General features: G+C 36.1%; 1 protein-coding gene across 15 annotated transcripts in view; it reads left to right on the top strand.

Moving 5' to 3' along the window:
- The window catches only part of GPHN (gephyrin), a 540,115-nt gene that overhangs the window by 310,942 nt on the left and 204,721 nt on the right, over positions 1-24,452 (top strand). For 9 of the 15 annotated variants that reach the window (XM_020285734.2, XM_020285732.2, XM_076003938.1 and 6 more), the window contains 2 exons: positions 6,914-6,980; positions 21,505-21,777. In XM_020285734.2, the coding sequence (XP_020141323.1) occupies positions 6,914-6,980; positions 21,505-21,777 (340 nt within the window). Of the gene's footprint in view, positions 1-6,913; positions 6,981-21,504; positions 21,778-23,101; positions 23,210-24,452 lie in introns of all 15 variants that reach the window. The other 6 variants (XM_020285731.2, XM_076003933.1, XM_020285730.2 and 3 more) reach the window with 1 other exon arrangement.

Below are 24,452 nucleotides of genomic sequence, written 5' to 3'. Positions count from 1 at the left end.
GACAATCACTTCATCTGCAAATAGGAGGTAGTTCTATTTCTTTGTTTATGATCTGTATGCTTTTTATTCTCTTTCTTGCCCATAGCACTGTATAAAACTTCCAGTACTATGTTGAATAGCCATGGTGAGAATGGATATCCTTAGGCCGGGCGCTGTGGCTCACGCCTGTAATCCTAGCTCTTGGGAGGCCGAGGCGGGCGGATTGCTCAAGGTCAGGAGTTCAAAACCAGCCTGAGCAAGAGCGAGACCCCGTCTCTACTATAAATAGAAAGAAATTAATTGGCCAACTGATATATATATATATAAAATTAGCCAGGCATAGTGGCGCATGCCTGTAGTCCCAGCTACTCGGGAGGCTGAGGCAGAAGGATCACTCGAGCCCAGGAGTTTGAGGTTGCTGTGAGCTAGGCTGACGCCACGGCACTTACTCTAGCCTGGACAACAAAGCGAGACTCTGTCTCAAAAAAAAAAAAAAAAAGAATGGATATCCTTATATCCTTGCCTTTTTTTTTTTTTTTTTCTTGTTCTTAGGGGGAAAACATTCAGTCTTTCACCATTAAGTGCTTTAGTTGTACATTTTGTAAAAGCTGTTTTTCAAAATGAGAAAGTCCTCTATCCCCCATTCCTAGTTTTTTCTGGGAGTTTTATCATCAGTGTTGAACTTCGTCCAATGCTCTTTCTGCATTAATTGATAGGATTATATGATTTACTTTTTCTTCTTAGCCTATTAATATAGTGGATTATGTTGGTTGATTTTCAAATATTGAGCCAGTCTTGCATTTTCGGACTAAACCCCACTTGGTAATAGTGTATAGTTCTTTTTATTTATTGCTGACTTCTATTTGCTAATATTTTAGTAAGGATTTTTACCTCTATACTCATAAGAGATATTGGTCTCTATTTTTCTTTTATATACTGCCTTCACCTGATTCAGGTATCAAGTTAATACCTGCTTCATAAACTGAATTGTGAAGTGTTTCCTCTGCCTCTACTCTCTGGAAGAGTTTACATAAAATATATATTAACTTTTCTTTAAACATTTCATAGAATTCTCTATTGAATTCATCTGGCCTGGAGATTTATTTTTCTAGAGTTTTTCTACTGTAAATGGAATTTCCTTAAAAGTTAAAAGTTATAGGACTATTTAAGCTAAAAGTTATAGGATTATTAAGTTATAAGGCTATTTAAGTTATCTATTTTGTATTTGATTAATGTGGTATTCTGTGCTTTTTGAGAAATTTGTCCATTTCTTCTAAGTTGTCTAATTTATGTATGTAGAGTTGCTCCTAGTATTCTCTTATTATCATTTTATAGTCTTTAGGGTCTATATTAATACAGTTTCATTCCTGATATTAATAATTTCTGTCTTTTTGTTTTTCTGTCTTGCTTAAGATATTTAAATTTTATTGATCTTTTCAAAGAGTCAGCTTTTTGTTACATTGACAGTCTCTATTATTTTTCTGTTTTAAATCACTGGTCTTTGCCTTTTATCATTTTATTCCTTCTGCTTGTTTGGGGTTTATTTTGTTCTTTGTCTAGAGGTTATATTGAGGTTGGAGCTTATATTATCAATTTGAAACTTCTAATGTCAGCATTAGACGCACTGTTTTAGATGCATTCCATAAATGTAATATGTTATCCTTGAATTTTTATTCATTTTAATGTATTTTTTCATTAATTTTGAGATTTCCTCTTTGATTCATAAATTATTCAGATGTTTGTAGTTTAGTTTCCAAGTGTATGGGTATTTTCCCATTGTCTGTTATTGATTTCTACTTTGATTCCACTGTGGTAAGAGAACACACACTGTATGGTTTCAATTCTTTTGAACTTATGGAGGTTTATTTTTATGGTTCAATATATGGTCTATGTTGGCGAATATTCTGTAGGCACTGGAGAGAAAAGTGTATTGTTCTATACATGTAAATTAGATCTTCTGATTGGTGGTATTGAGTTCTTCTATATCCTTGTTGATTTTCTGTCTAGTTCTTCTATCACATGCCTGAAAACTGACTTTTATCCAAAATATACAAACTACTCCTAGATATTTACTCAGCTGATTTAAAAACTCATGTCCATACAATCATCTGCATGCAGATGTTTATAACAACTTTATTCATAATTGTCAAAAGCTGGAATCAACCAACATGTACTTTAGTAGGTAAATGGATAAGCAAACTACGGTATATCCATACAATGGAATATTATTGATTAATAAAAATAAGTGAGCTATCAAGCCATAAAAAAGATATGGAGAATCCTTAAATTCATATTACTAAGTGAAAGAAGCCAGTCTGAATGGGATACAAACTATATGATTCCAACTTTATGACATTCTGGAAAAAGTAAACTATAAAGACAGTAAAATGATCAGTAGTTGCCAGAGCTTTGGGGGAAGGGAGGATAGATGAATGAATGAAGCACAGAAGATTTTTATGGCAAAAACATTAACCTGTATAATACTATAGAGATGGGAACACAGAAACATGACATTATACATTTATAGAAACTCACAAAACTTTATATCACAAAAAATGCTTAATATATGCAAATTGCAGTTGGTGGATCCCATAAAGGAATGAGGACTCTGCCAAGGGAATTTAAATGTATTATAAAATAAACGAAACAACTCATGAAAAGGGTGGAGGGGAAAGGTACTGACCTAAGTAGCTTTGGATATATAAGTGGAGTTTTGTAAGATTGAAGGCAAAAGCAACTACACATAAGCACTTTACTATAGTTGAAAAAGTTGTATCCCATGGGGATACCAGTTAACAATTCTGATATTACTATATCTATAGATAGATAGATAAACTATTCAACAATTAAGTAAATGGATGGTAGGTGGTGGGAGACAGGTTTCTCACTGTTGGAGTGGGAAATTACATATCCACAAGCAAGGGGAAAAGGCTAGAATAATCCACGTGGTAATGGATTAGGGTTGGAGGCATCAGTACTAACTCATATCTAGCTGTAATACAGATACAAATGGTTACATATTAAATATTTATAGGTGTGTATATATATATACAAGTTGTTTTGCACATATAAATTCCTTTGCTCTGTCAACAGGGAGTGTCTGAAAGAAATGACATCCTAGTATGAAATGACATACCTACTGTCCACATCTTGGTTTCTAATACCATTTGTTAATAAAAGGAACCTGAGCTCCTTGAAGAGATGGCAGCTTCTAGTACCAGGGGAGGAAATATACAAGATGAGCCTGGAATATAGTGCTTGAAAATAAGGAAGTGCTCAAGAAAATAACAAAAACACACGTTGGGCCAAGAGTGGTGGCTCACGCCTGTAATCCTAGCACTCTAGGAGACTGAGGCGGGTGGATTGCTCGAGGTCAGGAGTTCAAAACCAGCCTGAGCAAGAGCGAGGCCCCGTCTCTACTATAAATAGAAAGAAATTAATTGGCCGACTAATATATATAGAAAAAATTAGCCAGGTATGGTGGCGCATGTCTGTAGTCCCAGCTACTCAGGAAGCTGAGGCAGTAGGATTGCTTGAGCCCAGGAGTTTGAGGTTGCTGTGTGCTAGGGTGACACCACGGCACTCATGCTAGCCTGGGCAACAAAGCAAGACTCTGTCTCAAAAAAAAAAAAAAAATGCACGTTGGTGGATGTATATCAAAGAAGCATAGGAGTCAACTGACAGATCTCACAATGGCCAAAGATGAAAAAGTTCGAGCAATAAAAATAAAGCAGTATTTTATTGGAACCCAAAGTATAAAATAAATACTCATAAGTACATGCTAAACTGATAAACATATGTGAATACTTTTTATAGAAAGATAGGCCAAATATTTACTGTGACCTATTATGTACTAGGCACTGTACTATACATTATATTTCAATGATTATGTTAATCTTTTCTGCAATGAGGTTTTAAAAAGTAAGGATTAGAGAGGTTTAGTAATTAAGCCAGACTACACTGATAGTAAATAGTAGTACCAAAATTCAAGCACAGTCTGTCACAGCAGTTCTCAAACTATACAATGGATCAGAATCGTCAAGAGAGTTTGTTAAGATATAGATTATTGATCTCACCCTCATAGTTTCTTATATAGCAGCAGAGATGAGGGGGTAGGGACAGTGTGGGAGATTTTGCATTTCTAACAAGTTCCTAAATGATGTATATGTTGTTGGTTCAGACACCACACTTTGAAAACTACCAATCTATCAGATTATATTATAACATCTTCCCACTGGTACTTCTTATCTTACATTACTCCTCTATAAATATAGTATGCTCTCACTAGGTGAAAAACAATATAGTCAAAATGCATTTGGTGCTTTTTTCTCTCTGTGCTTTTGCATTATTGTCCCCCTCCACCTAAACTGTCTTCTTTTTCTTGCCTTCCCCCTACTCTTTCCTGCTAAAATATTTTCCTTTATAAAGCCACTCAAATGCTACCTTTTCTATAAAGTCTTAACCTCATGCCCATGCCTAGAAATAGACTGCTTTTATTTTGAACAGATCTTACTTTATATAATAACAATGTGTATCATCAGTTACTGTCTTGTTATTGTAATTACTTGTTTCTAGGCATTAATGTATTATACTGCATTTGTAAATTCCTTAAGGATTTGGGTTGCATTTAGCCTATAATACTTAATACAGACCTTTAGTTGTTTAATATATATGCTAAGACTATGATACTTCTATTTTTTTAATTATTAAATGAGACAGTGTTTGTAAAAGTACTTTATTAACAATAAAGTGTTATATAGAGAGAAGTACTTTCTTCTTGCAATGACTCTGGACATTCTATAGATTAAAAAGTACATCTCAAAATTAATTTGTCAATGCTTCAAAGACATCAGGGAATTGGCAAAAAAATAAAACATCTCTAATCTAATTTTTAGCAAAATAAGAGGCCAAAGAAATTGAGGGGGAATAACAGATATACTCTCTCTGTTATATATAACAAAATCTTTTAATTATATCACATACACACACATAGATATATATACATACACACACACACAGAAATAGTGATCTCAATATTATAGCTATGAGTTTTATTAGCACTGCTGTTAGAGTATCAACCTAGAGCAGATCAACTATTATTAATACTAGACATATAGCAGGCTTGTGCTTGATGACCCAAAAATTGGAATAAAAAGAATTAACTAAGTTTTCATTTGCCACTAACCTTGTTTTGGAGGGAGTTACAATTTTCTTGGAAAACAGAATCCAACAAATTCCATAATACTTGATAACTTAAAAATATGTAGAGAAACAACATTATTGTCAATAAGGATAAATTCATGGATATTATACTTAGAAAAGGAAACTACAGAAACACAAGATGGAATGAACTTACTGTGTAAAATTACAAAATCCCAGAGGAATGTATCAGTCAAATTCTTGGTACCTCAAATTGTTTTCCATATTTTGTAGATTAATGTAATTATCTCTCCTTCACAGAAATTATGGGAGGATAACATGCAAAAATTGTTATGAGACTATTTCTAATTTTTAGGAGGAAATGTGTAACAAACTTCCTGATATAGTTACTACTGTAGTCTGTGAAGGCAGTATTATACTCTTAGTTAAAATTCTAGATTTGTTCAACAAATTGGCAGATTTGTCACATGAAACTGTAGGACCTCAAAATTGATGACATTCTAATCATATTACTATTAATATTATAATCAATTAGCTGTCAAGTTGACAAAAATATACAATGTAGCATTTTAATTGAGAAAGACAAAATTCCTAAGTAAATAGGAGCATATTGGGAACTATATAATTATCCAGTGCTATTTTGGCACTAATTAGAATATTTTATCTAATTCTAACTGACAGAACTAAACCAGATTTTGAAGAAACATTATTAAGATTAAAAATTAGTAGCCTTAATTTTTTTAATGAAACCATAAATAGTTATTCCAATAAGAAGGCAGCCAATGGATAATTCAGTAATCATTTTCAGATATATAGATAGTTTTAAATAAATGGCTATCAGCTCTTCTCTTTCAGATTGTAAATACAAGAATAAAAAATAATTAAATACAAGACAGTTTTAGGTTATTTCAGAGAATGAGAGTGGTTAAAGAGTAAATTCAGTCATAAGTTTTTGAAAATATATTCTTACATGACTTTAAAAATCTTAGTTGTGAAATTTTAGAAATAGCATAAAATCTTTGTTTTCAAATGATGAAAATGAGGTAATGTTAGCTGATCAAAGTAACACAGCCAGTTAATGACAGAGCATGAGTCAAACTGTCATATGAACATTCAGGCCTTTGATTCTTGATTCTGTTCTTCCCTTGTTTCATGTTTCTTATCTAACCGGCTTAAATATGGCCTGGAAATTGATAATTATCTCTGAAAGACCTTTCTACCTTGAAGTGTCTGTGATTGTCAATTGGTCTATTGTATAATAACTATTGATCTCTCCAACGTCTTCCCCACTGTTGTCCATTTCTGATAAACCTTGTTTTACCTTAAAACTGATAGACTTCCTGAGAAGCAAGAGCTCAAATCTAAGTCTTACTCAACTCTAGAGTGCTTTGTGTGTTAGACTTTTAAACATAAATATTACTATACTCAACTGTTTTTTATCTCATTGAAATCTTACAACTGTATAAAATACAAAGGAACTGAAGTTAGACAAAAGAAGTAATTTGGCCATGGTCATATTGCTTAAGAGTGGCTAATTTTTTCTGAGTCCACATTCGGTGCATTTTTCTAATCTACCACACTAACCGTTATTACAAAAACTTCCCTGCCAGAGTGCCTAATTTATATAGCAATTGATGAATCTCTTATGGTAACAATTTTATTCCTAAAATGGTTATTCATGTGTAAAGTAAAATGATTGATCTTTGTTGTTGAATGTATTTAGATCAAGCATTCATTGCAATTCAACATTCATCTACTTACTCTCTTCTTTCAGGCCTGTATGTGGAATCAGAGGGAAAACTCTCATAATTAACCTGCCAGGTAGCAAGAAAGGATCTCAGGTAAGCCATCTTGACATTTATATGGTATAGAGTAAGGACTTTTGGCCAACTGTGAGAGTTAGCCAACCAAAGAGTTGCAGTGCTTCACAAACTATTCTCACTTCTGACACCAACTGCAAGTTTACAGGATTCCCCAAATTACCCTCAGGTTCAGTAATTCACTAGAAAAACTCACAGAACTCACTGAACGCTGTTATACTCACTGTATGGTTTCTTACAGGGAAAGGATGCAGATTAAAATCACCTAAGGGAAGAAGTGCGTAAGACAAAGTTCAGGAGAAATATCAACCCCAGAGTTTCTGTTGTCTTCTCCCTATGGAGTCATGCATGCATTACTCTCCTGGCATTGATGTATGATAATACACTTGAAATATTGCCAATCAGAGAAGCCTGAGTTTTTGGTGTCCAGATCTATCATTATTTGAACCCTATGATATATTTGTACAGAATTATATACCATAGAAATTAATCCAGTTCTTCCTCAGACCAGTCCTTTTCTGTTGGTGTTACATCCTGAAGTGGCTTTAACTCAATTTCCCTATACCATACCCCCAAAATAACAGTCAAAAAATGTTGGCACATTTTTAGAGTCCCTTTCAGACATTGGCAATTAGCTCTTTCATCGTCATATCATATGACCAAAATATCTCCCAGAGTGGTACCACTCAGGTTTGCAGGCTTGTCAGATCCCAAAGGCGGAGTGGTTTCATCAACATTTGACTTTACCCTTTCAAGTGTCTGTTATAGTTGAGTTAAGAAACAATGTGATCTCTTGTTCTGGACCTCTTTTGAGACACCAATGTAATATTATTTCCCTCATTGCATAACCTATTTATTCATTCCTTTATCCTCAGCTACTGTTCCTCCTTCTCTCCACTTATACCCAAACTTTTCCACCTTTGAAAAGGACGTCAGGTTCAACCACTTTGCTGGCCCAGATTGCTATCCATAATAGTAATTTAACAAGTTCCTCCTGCCCAGTCTGTTCCTATTCATACAGGTTAGGGTTACATAGGTAAAAAACAAACAAACAACAAAAAAAAAAAACTAGTAGACTATCTTAACCCATTAGGCAATATAACTACATTCATAGTCAACCCTAATTTGGCCAGATGGAATGCAGGCAAAATCTGACTCATAAGGCCCTTAGGCTTTCTGACATAAGTTTGAAGCTATAATTACAGTTTCTTACTTAGGAATCATCTCTGCTTCTGGTCCCCACAGCTGCAGCCTTGGTCCTGGGACCACTACATCAGATAAAGAAAAAAAAGATAGTTTAGGTGATATGGGGACAAAAAAGTAAATTAAAACCAGCATCCTTGTAATCTTAGCACTCTGGGAGGCTGAGGCGGAAGGATTGCTTGAGCTCAGGAGTTCAAGACCAGCCTGAGCAAGACCCCATGTCTACTAAAAATAGAAAAATTAGTCTGGTGATATGGTACACACTTGTATGCTCAACTACTTAAGAAGTTGAGGCTGGAGGATCATTTGAGCCCAAGAGTTGGAAGTTCAAGTGAGTTACAATGATGCCACTCTACCCCGGGCAACAGAGTAAGACTCTGTCTCAAAAACAAACAAAAATCCCAAAACAGCATCCTTCCCCAACCTCCTCTTTCCTGAAAAAGTGAAGGAATCTATCTATTGGTGACCTACTCCCCTTTACCGACATGTTGAACATGTTCACACACTCATGAAGGCATGCATATAAGCCAGCCCTTTGTGCTTTTGTCTCCCACTACTTTAGATAACAAATGTTTCAATTATCTGTTCCATTCTCTATCAAATTATTACTCTGAGGATGCATATGTTTTCCTTAGAAATGTTATTAATTTATTAAAAGGATTTTTGCTGTAAAATTTAGATTCAGTCAAAAGGCTACACTCAGGGATCCAGAAGGCCACATGTGGCCCCAAGGCCACAGGTTCCCCACCCCTGGCCCTTTTCTGGTCCTTTTATATACTCTAAGCATTTGTATCTACTACTGGGTGAACAAAACGCAATCCAGAGTAAATGTCTGTTCCTCTTAGGACCCACTAGAAGCTCAATCAATCCAACTTACCAGCTACATGTAGGGCCTTCCCTTTCTGGAAGCTGTTCCATAACCCTGTGCAGTCTTTGTCTGTCTTGTTGGCAGACAGAACAGTTAATGTCAGCATTATGTACCTCAAAGGGTAAAAAAGGAAATACCTAGATCAGGAATGTTTCATGTTGGAAGGCTGTATTAGTTTAGCTGTAATCAAGTAATGCCTCATTCAAGAAACTTCAATTAGAATTACTTGAAAATGTACATTATTTTGTAAAAATCTATTATGTACTTAATAATTTCAAAAAAATGAAATTAACTATTTTTTAATTTTAAGGTTAACCTTTCAGTGACTTTGCTGTGTCTGCTTTTTGTTGGAAAGTATCTTATTATTTGGTTGCAGCATGGAGGTCCGCAGTTTCAGTTGTACCTCTAGACGGGTATCATTTGTGACCTTAAGGGCGCCTTGATTTTGGTTAGGTAGGGAAATGTAGATTCACAATAAGTGGTTGAAAAGCAAGAAAGCATTTTTCAGGCATGTTGCCGAAGGCATGGGTATTCTACTGCATTTTTCCATATTTCAATTGGATCTTTCTTGGCATCAAACAATGACTGTAAAATGTCATCTACTGAGAGCTCAATCAGTTTCATCTGTAGTTCTTTAGGTGCCTTGGTGATAACAACTAGGTGAGACTGAAATGCTAATTTACATGTGATGTCATGATTCTCAAAGTCAGTGAACCTTTCATTGTATTCTTCAATTAACAGGTCTAAACAGCTGCTTACTCTTCAAATGATTTGCATATATCATGCTGCTCATCAATGACCTTTGCTAACTATGAAAAATGTTCACCCAAAATTTCCTTTTGAAGAAGTGTTTTGAAAAAAGATAGCTTTTTTTTCCCAAAATGCTTGGATTTTTTGCCACATATCATATATAGACTTAGTTTTAACTTGCAAAAAAATATTCAAGTCATTTTGATTTGACATGATATCACACAGAGATGCTGCATTCCTATAGAAATCTTCTTTCAATAATTCCCATTGCTGATTGTCTTCTTCATAAAGTTTAACTATCTGTTCTTGCAAAGATAAAATTTTGTCTAAAACCTGTCCCTGCAATAGCCTTTAGAATGATAAGGCAAATCCACACTGAATACCTCATCGTTCAACTTTAGCATGTTATGAAACTGGTGACGCTGTGTTGCATTTGCACAAATGTAGTTAATAATACTTATAACTTGTTGCAAAGTGTCATTTAAAATACTAGTTTTAGCACAGAGATTTTGTTGATGCAGGGTAAGATACAATGAAAAGAAATGAGGGCACCTGGATCTGTTAATACTTTATCTGTGTAATAAACCCTTCATGTTTTCCTGTCATGCAAAGTCCACCGTCTGTACATACACTTGCTAAATTTACCAAATTCAGTCCAACTTCAAAACATTTATCTTGAAAGTAGTTGAAGATATGTATTCCCCATGTTCTATTTGCAAGAGTGCACAAAGCGAGTAACTCTTCATACAAAGAAAATCCTTTATGACCTGAATGAAGTATAAAACTTGCACCAAGTCAGTAGTATCAGTTGATTCATCCAAAGCAATTGAATACTATATATTTTCCTTTTGAAGTATTGCATAAAGTTGTTCTGTTAAGTTGAAGGCTAATTCATGCTGCCAATCAGTTATGGCTCTCCTTTAAAGAGGCAGTTGTTTGTATGTACTCTGAAATGTTATCAGGGTCTAAGCATCCTACAACTTTAACAATTTATTCTTTCACAATTTCTACATCACTGAATGGCTTCCCTTTTTTCTCCAAGTATATAAGCTACTTTATACGTTGCTTTGGTGGCATTATTTCTGGGACTTATTGCTGCTTGAAAGAATTGTCTTTTGCTTCTGCATCGTTTAATTTCTGTAGTACAACCTTTTGCACCTTTTCCTCTAATTTAAAATATTTGTGGTCCTTATGAGTGTTGTAATGCTGATGGACATTGAATTTCTTTAATATTGATTTTGTAGTATTACAAAGCAAGCAAATCATCTTCTCTTTGAGCAGAAACAATATTGCAATTCCCAATCCTCATTTAAAAATCTGTTTTCTTACTTCAGTTTCATCTTCTTTGATATGATGGGCTATTAAGCAGCCAGAATTGAAAAATACTGTTGAGCTGTGCAACTATTCACAAAGTCCACTTCAAACAGAAGCACCAAGCACCACTGTCAAAAGCTGATAACAGACTGGTATACTTGACCCCTTAAACTCTCAATAACCAGCCTCATATGGTAGTGGCACCAGTTAGGAGGAGGAAGTTAGAACTATTAAATAAATAATGAGCATTGTAAGCCATCAATTTAGCTCTTATGGCTTACTAATGTTATAATTGTGCCAGTCAATCTGGGAGGATTATTTCATTGAAACTTTATTCTTTGGTATTTTAAATATGTTCATTTTAAAAATAAAAATATAAAAGGTGAATAAAAATATATTAATAAAAATAAAAGGATTTGTTCTGTAAAATTTAGATTCAGTCAAAAGGCTGCATTTAAAGATCTAGAAGGCCACAGGTTCCCCACCCCTGATCTAGATTCTGTCCATCTTTGCATTGCTGCAGCCCCTCAGTGTCCACTCATCTCATGAGCTCAGGTGACCACATCAATCAAGTACACTGGGATGTCTGTTCCCTGTTTCTAATCAAATTCCAAATCTATAAATGAGTTCTTTTAACAAACATTGACATATCCTATTTTAATGCACCCCTTAAATTCCCAGTGTGATTTTTCACAGGGCCATGCACCATACAGGCATCTCTTTGATAGATCAGTTTTCCACTGTGCTTCTGCATGACCATATGGCAGGACCATTGAACACTACTTATGAGTCGGTAAAAACCTAAACATTGGGGAAAGCTGCAGTTCAGCTCATCAACTTGATTTGTTTTTACCTTCTTCCATGAGAGTAGCAACCTTCCAAACAGAACACTGTCTGTTTACTTTGGAACTGCCCTCTGTAAACCGGACAGCTCTTTTGTGGTTAATAAAGAGCTGTTTATAGGGCACTACCCAAGTGGCCTGAGTGCCATAGGATCTAGCAAGTCCTGAGGTGGTTATAAAATCATCTCTATGGAAAAGAGGCTACCTGCTTGTGAGTACTTCCTTGTATTCCCTTGGTAGTACAATTCTGTATACACTATTTTCATTTTATTATAGAACTCTTCTGAGCACTGCCCTCCCCTTTAGAGCATTTCCCTGATATTACCTAAGACATTATGGGAATTGCAGGTTTCAAGATTATTTATCCTGCAGTCATAGGGGCATTCTCAAATAAAGATCAGTAGCAAGCTAGTAATTATCTCTCAAATGGAAATTTTCTGGTCCAAAATTCCAGCAGTTGTCACTGGGTAGCACTCCCAGGTTTTTGCCTTAAGCCCCAGTCTGTACTCCACACAGGGCTACTCTATAGCAAATTAATGGTTTGTGTGGGCTCAGGCAGTCTTACTTGTTCCTATTTAGCATGTCCAGTAAATACTGGTGGAAGGATGATTTACATGCCTTTTGTTTTACAATGCTAGATAGGGGAAGCATTTCCCATTCAAACACAATATACATCCCCATAATATATTTAGGTAAAGGGAACTTAATGACTTCACATAAAGTTCAGTTTTTAAATATACTAATTTTCATCGAAACTTTCACCTTAATCCCATCAACTATTGCATCCTCCCAAACTAACTATACCTCAAAATGGGACTTCAACAGGTTTTAGAGTCACAGTTGACTTCTATGTCAGAGTCCCAGAAAACTCTTTTCTCTGCTCCCTGACCATTTTACCCATTAATGTGTATATGGCCTTAGATCTCCTGCCCTAGGATGAGCAAAGGGACTGAGACAATTTTCTCAGTCCTAATCTTGATTCAGTTGTGGGAAAATCACCTCAGGCAATCCAAGATCAGGTTTCTTATAGTCATCTTTGCTTTCTAGCTTTCAAATTTCCTCCAAACTAAATAGAGAAGATTTGTTTAGGACTCTTCAATAGTCAGTGTTGGGAGACCCCCTTCATTGTTCACTATGTTCATTCATTTTTTTAATAACCATTGAAATATTTCTATCCTGCTGGGATAATTCCCTTGAATTTCCCCATTTTCTTTCCCTATTTTGTGTATTCTTTTAACATAACTATTTCTTATTTCCTAAGTGACTTTAAGACTAACAGCTAGACATCAGGCTATGTGGAATCCAAGGTTGACCTCAACCTTATAATCCACCCTAACATTCTCCCGTACTTTCTTTTTAACTAATATAGATAAAAATAACCAAGAGATTATATATTTACCTACTTTCTATTTTATTCAGTGTGGTAATTTTTGCTTTATCTTATTTTTTTTTTGTATAGATTTAGGAGAGACAAGTATAGTATTATTACATGGATATAGTATGTAATTGTGGAATCTGAACTTTTAGCATAACCATCACCCAAATAGTATACGTTGTACCTATTAAGTAATTTTTCATTTCTTACCACCCTCCCACCTTCTCATTCTTCTAGGTTTCCATTATTTATTATTCCACTCTCTATGTCTATGTGTATACATTTTTTAGCTCATACTTATAAGTGAGAACATGAGTATTTGACTTTCTGATTTATTTCACTTAAGATAATTGCCTCCAGTCCCATCCATGTTACCACAAAAGACATGATTTCATTCTTTTTTATGTCTGAGTAGTATTCCATGGTGTGTGTGTGTGAGTGTGTGTGTGTGTGTGTGTGTGTACACATTTTCTTTATCCAATCATCAGCTGATGGACACTTAGGTTAATTCCATATCTTTGCTATTGTGGACAGTGCTGCAATAAACATACAAATTCAGGTATCTTTTTAATATAATAATTTCTTTTCTTTTCGGCGGATACTTAATAGTGGGATTGCTAGATAAAATGGTAGATGCATTTTTAATTCTTTTAGAAATCTCTATACTGTTTTCCATAGAGGGTATACTAATTGATATTGCCACCAACAATGTATAAGCTTTCCCCTTTTTTTGTATCCTCACCAACAACTGTTGTTTTTGACTTTTTAATAATGGCCATTCTGACTATGCTAAGATGGGATCTCATTGCACTTTTAGCTTGTACCTCTCTGATTAGTGATGTAGAGCATTTTTTCATATTCTTGTTGGCCATTTGGATGTCTTCATTTGAAAAATGTCTGTTCATGTGCTTTGCCCACTTTTTAATAGAGTTATATGTGAGCGTTTTGTTTAGTCCTCTATCAAATGCATAGTTTGCAAATATGTTCTCCCATTCCATAGGTTATCTGTTTACTCTGTTTATTATTTTCTTTTCTGTGCAAAAGTTTTTAGTTTAATTAAGTCTCATTTGTCTATTTTTATTTTAGTTACATTTGCTTTTGAGGTCTTAGTTATGCATTTTTTGCCTAGCCCAATGTACAGAGAGTTTTTCCTAGGTTTTCTTCTAGAATTTTTATAGTTTCAGGCCTTACATTTAGGTCTTTAATCCATCTTAATTTTTGTATATGGTGAGAGATAAGGGTCCAGTTTCATTCTTGTGCATGTGGCTACCCAGTTTTCCCATCACCATTTATTGAAGAAGGTATCCTTTCCCCAGTGTATGTTTATGTTGAATATGTTGAAGATCCATTTGGCTGTAAGCATGTGGCTTTATTTCTGAGTTCTATATTCTATTCCAGTGATCTATTTGTCTGTTTTTATACAAGTACCATGCTCTTTTGGTTACTGTAGCCTTCTAGTAGGATTTGAAGTCAGATAATGGGATACCACCAACTTTGTTCATTTTGCTTAAAATTGCTTTGGCTATTTGGACTCTTTTTTCGATTCTATGTGAAGTTCGGAGCTTTTTTTTTCTAATTCTGTGAAAAATAACATTGGTATTTTTATAGGAATTGGATTGAATCCATAGATTGTTTAGGGCACCATGGTCATTTTAATGATATTGATTCTTCCAATCCAAGAGTATGGGATGTTTTTCCCTTTGTTTGTGTCATCTACAATTTATTTCATCTGTGTTTTGTAGTTTTCCTTGCAGAGATCTTTCAGCTCTTCAGTTACATACCTTCCTAGGTTTTAGGGGGGTTGTTTGTTTTTTGTTTTTGGCAACTATCATAATTGGGATTGCCCTCCTGATTTGGCTCTCAGCTAGATCATTATTGCTGTATAGAAATGCTACTGATTTCTTTTTTCTTTTTTTTCTTTGTTTTTTTTTTTTTATTTTTTGAGACAGAGTCTCACTCTGTTGCCTAGACTAGAGTGCTGTGGCATCAGCCTAGCTTACAGCAACCTCAAACTCATGGGCTCAAGCTATTCTTCTGCCTCAGCCTCCCCACTAGCTGGGACTACAGGCATGCGCCACCATGCCCAGCTAATTTTTTTCCTATATATTTTTAGTTGTCCAGCTAATTTCTTTCTATTTTTATTAGAGACGGGGTCTCGCTCTTGCTAAGGCTAGTCTCAAACTCCTGACCTCTAGTGATCCTCCCACTTCGGCCTCCCAGAGTGCTAGGATTATAGGCGTGAGCCACCACACTTGGCCAGAAATGCTACTGATTTCTGTACATTGATTTTATATCCTGAAATTTTACTGAATTCATTTATTAAACCTAAGAGTTTTCACTTCCTTGGTTAAATATATTTCTAGGCATTTCATTTTTTATAGCTATTTTAAATGGAATTGACTTCTTGATTTGGTTCTTAGCTTCATCATTATTGTTGTATAGCATTGCTAATGATTTTTGTACATTGATTTTGTATCCTGAAACTTTACTGAATTCATTTGTCAAATCTGGGAGATTTCCAGAGGAGTCTTTTAGGTTTTTTAGGTATATGATCATATCATTGCCAGATAGAGATCATTTGACTCTTTTCCCTTTGGATACCTTTTATTTCTTTCTCTTGCCTAATTGCTCTGGCTAGGACTTCCAGTACTATGTTGAATAGAAATGGTGAAATTGGATATTCTTATCTTGTTCCATTTCTTAGAGGGAATGCTTTCAACTTTTCCCCATTCAGTATGTTGGCTGTGGGTTTGTCATATATGGCTTTTATTATATTGTGATATGTTTCTTCTATGCCTAGTTTTAAGAGGTTTTTTTTTATGATGAAGGTATATTGAATTTTATTTAAATTTGTTTATCTATTGAGATTATCATATGTTTTTTGTCTTTAATTCTGTTTATGTGGTGGTTCACATTTATTGATTTGCATATGTTGAACCATTCTTGCTTCCTTGGAATAAACCCACTTGATTGTGGTGTGTTAACTTTTTGATGTGCTGTTTGATTCAGTTTGCTAGTATTTTGTTGAGGATTTTTGCGTGTATGTTCATCAAGGATGTTGATTCGTGGTTTTCTTTTTTCCTTGTGTCCTTTGCCTCGCTTTGTTATCAGAGTGATACTGGCTATGTAGAATGAATTAGGGAGGGTTCCCTCTTCCTCAAACTTTTATGAATAGTTTTAGAAGGATGGGTACCAGTTCTCTGTACATCTGGTAGAATTCAGCCGTGAATCGATCTGGACCTGTGCTTTTTTTTAGTAGGGAGATTTTTTTTTTTAATCACTGATTCAGTCTCACTACTTGTTATTATTGGTCTAGCCAGGATTTATGTCCCTTTGTGGTTCAATCTTAGGAGGTTGTATGTTTCCAGTTCATAAGTGTCTTTAATAGTAAGGTGGGTTTCTTGTAGGCAGCATATCATTGTGCCATGCTTTTTTTTTAACCATTCCTTCAATCTATATCTCTTAAGTGAGGCATTTAATCCATTTATATTCAAGGTTATTATTGATATATATGAGGCTTTGTTCTTGCCATAATGTTAACTATTATCTAGTTGCTTTGTACCCTCATTTGTATAATTGTTTTGTAAGACTTGTATACTTTATACTCTAATGTATTTTAATAATGGTGAGTATTAACCTTTACTTTCCATGTTTAGAATAACCTTGAGTATTTTCTTTCAGGCTGGCCAGTCTAGTGGTGACTAATTCCCTCAGCATTTGCTTATTTTTGAAAGACTTTATATCTCCATCACTTATGAAGCTTATTCTAGCTAGATACAAAATTTGGTGTTGGCAGTTTTTTTCTTTAAGAATTATGAAATTGAGACCCCTGTTTCTTCTAGCTTGTACGGTTTCTACTCAGAAGTCCAATGTCATTCTGATGGGATTTCCTTTATAGGTGACTAGATGCTTTTCTCTCGCTGATTTTAGGATTTTTTGCTTCCTGTTGACTTTAGGGAGTTTAATGACTATGTGTCTTGATGAAGTCCTTCTTGCAGTATATTTCCATGAAGTTCTCTGAGCCTATTTTATCAAGATGTCTAAATCTCTGGAAGTCTAGGGAAGTTTTTTTTTTCTTTTTAAATATTTCCTCAAATAGATTTTTCAAACTTTTTGTTTTTTTCCCTCCTCTGGTAATACCTATGATTCATACATTTGGACATTTTACCTAATATTGTGCTTCTCAGAGGCTCTGTTCACTTTTTAATTCTTTTTTCTATACTTTTATCTCACTGGATTAATTCTAAAGCCCTGTCTTAAAGTTATGAGATTTTTTCTTCTGCTTGGTGTAGTCTATTGTTGAAGCTTTCAGTTGTATTTTGTAATTTCATCAATGAATTTTTCTCCAATAATTGTTTGAGATACATGTGTGTGTGGGTGGGTGGGTGGGTGTGTGTGTATACACATGCATGCATATATACACATCTTTAGTGATTTTTTTTCATTCATATCCTGAATTGGGCTCCTAATTCCCTTCTGTTGGTTTTCAGATTTCTCTTGGATCTCATTTTAAAATCAGTGTTATGAATTGTTTATCTGGCATTTCAAATGTTTCGACTTTGTTAGGATCCTTTGCTAGAGAACTGTAGTGATTCTTTAGAGGTGTCTTAACACTCTGTTTTTTCATACTTCCAGAATTGTTACGCTGATTCCTTCTCATCTGGAGAAACTATCCCTTATTATTATTTTTTAACTTACTTCCCTTTGGATGGGATTTTTTTTTCCCTTAAGGATGTGACAATAATGTATGTTATGTAGAGTCATTTGGCTTTGCTTATAGGTGCTATCAGTGGCAAAGACTCTATGAATTCCTTGGTTATAGATAGTTATAGCCTTAGTAAGGTGGCTTTCTTAAATGATGGATGTAGTAGCAACATATTGGGAGTATGAGCAGGCTTACAGCCTCCTGATGGGCCAGCGGAGAACTCAAGAAGCTTATCTCATTTCTAACCTCTGGGCATTTATGTTTGCAGATTTTGTATTGATTTGTGCAGTTCGACTCCAGGCCAGGATGACATTTGCAAGTAAGAGCCAGCTGTGGTAGCAGCAGTCAGGTTTATGCTATATCTTTGTTTACCAGTAGAGGCTCTCAGTTGCTACATGCAATGGGCTGGTCTGTGGAATGCACAGTTGCCTGAGCTCCTTGCATAGCCCTGAAGGGGGTGATGAAGCTAGGCAGAGCTGTGCTGGGCAAGCCCATCTTTGGGTCCCCCAGTGGCAAGCACAAGCACCAGCTGGACAAGGGTGGTGGAGGAGCTTCTGGTGAAATGGGCCCCAGTCACTGTGGGAATTTGGGGGCTGCCCTAGTACCACAGCCTCTGCAGGCAGGAATGCACTTCATTTCCTTGTCACATGCCCATCCCAGCACTCAGGAAGCTCAGTTTAGTTAGACACTGCTGTTGATCTCTAGGCTGCAAGGTAGCCAAGAGTTGTGAAAGATGCATGCCCCACAGATCACTGCCAAAATGTTTGTGCCGCAAAGCCTCTTCCCTCCCTGGATTTCCTGCTCTCTGCTGCAGGGACATTGCCACTCTGTGTAGAAATGGGGAAGGGTTCCACCTTTCATGCTAGCCTGTCTTAGTGACTATACTGCTAGTGGGGACTCAGTCGCCCCTAACATCCCCAGAAAGGCCATCCTTTGTTGCACCTGTGCTCACGTCCAGTGAAAGCAGCTACAGCTGTGTCTGCAGCAGTGGGGAGAAGAGATGGGGAAGACTAGGCTCTTTACACCTGGGCCCAAGCATCAAAGCAGCTCAGCCAGTGGAATGGAATTACAGTCCTCCCACACAGAGCCAAGCACAGCCTTTGTGTCTCTGCTGGAAGTGCCACTGCCACTCCCCACCCACAAGCAGGAGCCCTCAGACTGAGGAAAATATGTACTCTGCTTTCCTTTGTTTCCAGGGTGGTTCCCTTGGAGTGCTGCATTTTTCCTTTCCTTAGTAGCAGCACTCCCAGAGGTCTAGACTGCTGGAACTCTGTAACTTTCCCGGGAATAGCAATCCCTGCATGGCTGCCATCCTCCAAGTCGGCACTAGGCAATATCAGTGAGGGCTCCCATGATGTGAAAAAACAAGGACTGAGTCTCCCTAACACCTGCGACCTCAATATGGTGACCTGTCATCACCACTTAAGTCTGGGCAGAAGGCAAGTGACCCAGTGCAAGTTCAGAATCAAGTACAATGCCCTGCAGATGACCCCAAATTGCCGCCCACACCAGTGTTTGGTTTTGTAAGGGTAGAGGATCTCTCCAACAGTTCGTATGCTGGCAGTCTGCCACAGAATCAAGAGGAGTCAAAACACCCCTTCCTATCCTTTCTATGCAATACCAAGTCCCTTGGGGTTCCTACCTGATCTCTGCCAGCCTCTTGCTTGCTTCTTTTTCTGTGCCGTAGCTTCTTCCCCTGAGTTCTCGGCTATGCTCCAGCGCTCTTCCTTTGATATTCTCTTTAAGTTATGATTATTCACTTGTAACTTTTGTTCTTCTTTTTGAGGAGAACTGGCATCCAGCATTTCTAGTCAGCCATCTTGAATCCTAACCCCCTTGTTTCTTGATATTTTACATTTCTTTTTGCATTCAGTGAGACTACTCCTTAGGATTTGTTTCCAGTAACTGATAGCAGTATAGTAGCAATTACATACTGTGGTTGACCCTGTGTTTATCCAGGGATCAAAGGCTCATCATTCCTTACCCTCTCTTTCTTCCTCTCCCCAAGATACGTGATTCAGTGAGTTAGGATCTTTCTAGTGATTCCCACTTTTGACACCAACTGTAAAGAATTTTAGCCTACTGCACAAAATAGCTACGTACAAACTTGGAGTACTCCACAAGGCTTCTCTCACTTCTAACATCAGCTGTAAATTCAGGGGAGTCTGTTTTAGGACTCTTCATTTTTAATATTTCACTAGGATTCACAGAACTCCTGGAAAGCTGTTATACTCACAGTTATTGTTTGCTACAAGGAAAGAATACAGATTAATGTCACCCAGGGAACAAGTACATAGGGCAGAGTCTAAGAGAGGTACCAAACAAGGAACTTCTATTGTCCTCTCCTTTTGGAGTCATGGATGTGTTACCCTCCTGGCACTGATGTGTGACCATACACATGGAGTGTTGCCAGCTGGGGATGCTCACCTGACTGAGCCTTTGATGTCCAGAGCTTTTATTGGGACCCAATCACATACTGCCAGTGTGGCTAACCTTTAGTCTAGTCCTTTCTGGAGGTGAGGCTAATGCCTTTAGTGTCAAGTTCCTTACAGAGACAAAACTGATACCATGTTGCCCAAAGCCATCTGAATAAATCACATTGTTAGACTGCCTGGTGGCCAGAGTTCTCAGGCAAACTAGACATTCCTATTATGCATGACATTCTGAGGGCCTAGAGATCTCCTCCCAGAATCCAAAGGTAATGGCTAGACTTCTCTTTGGTCAACATTAAATTATTTACTATACAATCTTGAAACACTAAGCTTACTTTGCCATACAAAGAAAGGTCAAAACATTAGGCATCTTCCTAGGTATTCTAGTAACCCTCTACAAATGTTAAAGATACTTCTTTAGATCTTAGCTTTTAAGATCTTGCTTTAAATATAAAAGAGAGACACCCCCCCCCCAGCTATTCCACAAACATATCTGGCCCTATGTTCTGGCTTTTAAGTTCTTGCCTGCTCTCTTTTGGTAATACATTACAGGTAATATTGTGCACCTCAGCAGCAGATTATTAATATATTGACTTTTATGCAGTGCTCTTTACAAGCTGAATTCTATTCTTTATATACTGTACAATGTTGCCTAGCTATACTTTATGATGGTAGTCTGAACAAAATATCTGGTCCTCATGTGGGTTCTTAGTTCTAGTGCCTTGCTCTAACTGAAAAAGTAAAAACTCTTTCCTACTTTTCCTACCTTTCTTATAATGCATCTTTAAACTCCAAAGTTGTATAGAAATTTTACACTTAAAAAAATGGAGTGTGTGTTTTTATAACACTGTAGTCCTTTTCTTATGGAAAATACTGTAATATATGCCTTGTTTACTTCATATTTCACATTGTAAAGATAATGCTTTAAATATGATTCATTCTTGAGATTGATGAGGGAAATACAGATCCAACATCACAACTCGATTTGACTGCCACCATTTTATATGACTAAAAAAGTGCTTCATCTTAATTTCTTTTTCTTCCTCTTGTGTACAGGAATGCTTTCAGTTCATACTGCCAGCTCTACCTCATGCCATTGACCTTTTACGTGATGCCATTGTAAAAGTAAAGGAGGTGCATGATGAACTTGAAGATTTGCCTTCCCCTCCACCTCCTCTTTCCCCTCCTCCCACAACCAGCCCCCATAAACAGACAGAAGACAAAGGGGTTCAATGTGAGGAAGAGGAAGAAGAGAAAAAAGACAGTGGTGTTGCTTCAACAGAAGATAGTTCCTCATCACATATAACTGCAGCAGCTATTGCTGCCAAGGTAAGCCTGCTGAGAGAGACTCAGAGATCTAAAGGACCCACAGGTAAATGTGCTGATTTCATCTCTCTTTCCATCCCATCCCTCCATAAATTTAATCCCTCTTCATGGCATCCTAAAAAAAGAACAGAGATGTCTATGATACTCCACCATTATGTTTCATTCTTGATGTAGATTTCTTGAAGGCATTGAAGTTTTTTTGAGCTCTGAGGCATTAAGGATACACTGTTACCTACTGAAATAATAGTGGCAATGATAAGCTTTATGGCATTTAGAACTCTTTGGAAATGTCATTTTTGTGGACATATCAAATATACAATGTTTATATAATCAAAACTTCACAAATTTTTAAAGAAATAACAAACTGAAGCCATAAAGCCTTCTTAGATAATTCAAGAAATGAATTTGGAAAGATTAGTAAAGATTTTCAAAAAGACAAGGCTTTTTGGCAATTGTTGAATTTTCCTTAACAAAGCACTTTTTCAAATATTACTTGACACAAATTATTCTAGTGGTATAGAGAGGAAATGAATATATCTATATTTTTAATTTAATAAAGTAACAAATATTACTAGTACAATACCAAAAGCATTACAAATTCTCTTTGGGCAATTCTGGGAGTAAATGTAGTACTGTGAGGTACTTCAGTAAATTTAGTCATCTTAAAGTCATAGAACATAGTTTATAGTATTATCCATACCTAGTAAAATCCACCTAGTATGCTTTAATATCTTCAGAAAATAGCATATCATTTTTAGGAATGATGATTGTTCATTGATTGATATCATAAAGATTGAAATTTTAATTGCTACATGAAGTAATTTAGAGTTTTATGAATCATCCAGATATTTTGGCTATTAGCATAGTGAGGTGTTTTTTTTTTAATATAACATGTAGATCAGAGTCATAGAGAAATTATTTTGAAGTATTCACTCAGGCAACCAGTAGGTGGTTCCTTCACTGATGACAGATGATTCTGTCTCCAGATCCATTCAGTGGTCATTAAGTACTTTCTTAAAGCTATTAAGTAGTGTGTGATTTTTTTAATGAAATTTATTGGTGAAATATGGGCATTTAAAAATTATTATATGTTGTTTAACTCTTTTAATTAAGAGTAAGAAGTACCATCAATTTCAATCTTAAGAAAAAAGCCTAAGCTTTTAAAATCTAAACTGATTTTAGTCTAAAATCAGATGAAATCTAGACATTTGGAAAATTTTGACATTTCATTTTTCCATTTGTTTTCACTTTCTTTTTAATCATTTTGCTTGTATAGTTTCATGTTTTCCTGTCACTATGTTCATAGTTGCTATGTGTTGTGCATTAGAAGCATCCATTCTACACCAGTCCTGCTGTTATCATGGCACACGGTGAGCAGCCCATTCCTGGCCTCATCAATTATTCCCATCATTCAACAGGCAGTACAGATGAACGGGTAAGACAAGAGGCTTTGCATTAATGATCTTGCAAACATACATCCTACTTTTTCTCCTTGGAGATAGGCTATAACATATTGTAGAATATGTGTTGCTCTGTTCCAATGGATCTTCAGCAATGCTTTCTTATAGAAGTGTAAGTTCCACTGATTTTATTCCATCAGGGAATTTAATAGAGTTTCTCCTGTGCCTAACATACTCTGCTATCATTAAGATTCCATAGTTTGTGGCAATGAACTTTTATCCCATGACTTCAAAGAAATTTATTGCTCAGAATTTATTTTTGTTTTAGCAATTTCATCAGATATCTTTAAATAAATTGCTGGGCTTAATTAAGATAACCCCATTAGAGGATCACTTTGAGTTGTAAAATCTACACAGATTGGTCAAGCTAATGTTTGATCTCTATTAACCTTGTTTATTTTTTCCCCATAATTTTGCATCTCATTTTCTTTTTCTTCACTGTGTTCTCATTACAACCATTTGTAGAGTTGAATCTTGATACAAATTTTGTCATTCCTAATCTTCAGAAACAACTTTTAAGGATACATATTAGTTCGGCCACTGGCTGAATGATAGTTTGCAAACATTGCCAGATAGGAAAAGATTAAACTAATAAGTATAACTCATAATTCACACTTAGCAATGATAATTTGGACTATGGCTGCCAAAAAGAATCAGTCTGAATCCCTATTGTGGATAAGAAATGAGAGGGGAGCCGGGCGTGGTGGCTCACGCCTGTAATCCTAGCACTTTAGGAGGCCGAGGCGGGCAGATTGCTCAAGGTCAGGAGTTCGAAACCAGCCTGAGCAAGACCCCGTCTCTACCAAAAATAGAAATAAATTAATTGACCAGCTAAAAATATATATACAAAAAATTAGCCGGGCATGGTGGCGCATGCCTGTAGTCCCAGCTACTTGGGAGGCTGAGGCAGTAGGATCGCTGAGCCCCGGAGATTGAGGTTGCTGTGAGCCAGGCTGACGCCACGGCACTCACTCTAGCCTGGGCAACAAAGTGAGACTCTGTCTCAAAAAAAAAAAAGAAATGAGAGGGGGAGAAACAAATAATAAAGTGAAATGTGGCTTTAAATACTTAAGAAGAAGAAAAAAAAACTTTGGAATTTGGACAGAAAAAAAACCAATAATATAGCATTAGCAGTCTCTTGGGAGATATACTACCAGATGATGTCTTTAACCTATATTCAAAGCCATACCTGGCTGGAAATAAACTTGGGTTAGTCAA

This window comes from Microcebus murinus, chromosome 6 (genome assembly GCF_040939455.1).
Source record: "Microcebus murinus isolate Inina chromosome 6, M.murinus_Inina_mat1.0, whole genome shotgun sequence".
NCBI classification, from domain to species: Eukaryota; Metazoa; Chordata; class Mammalia; order Primates; family Cheirogaleidae; genus Microcebus; species Microcebus murinus.
The sequence above is the reverse complement of the archived record's forward strand: the minus strand, read 5'-3'. Positions and strand labels throughout refer to the sequence as shown.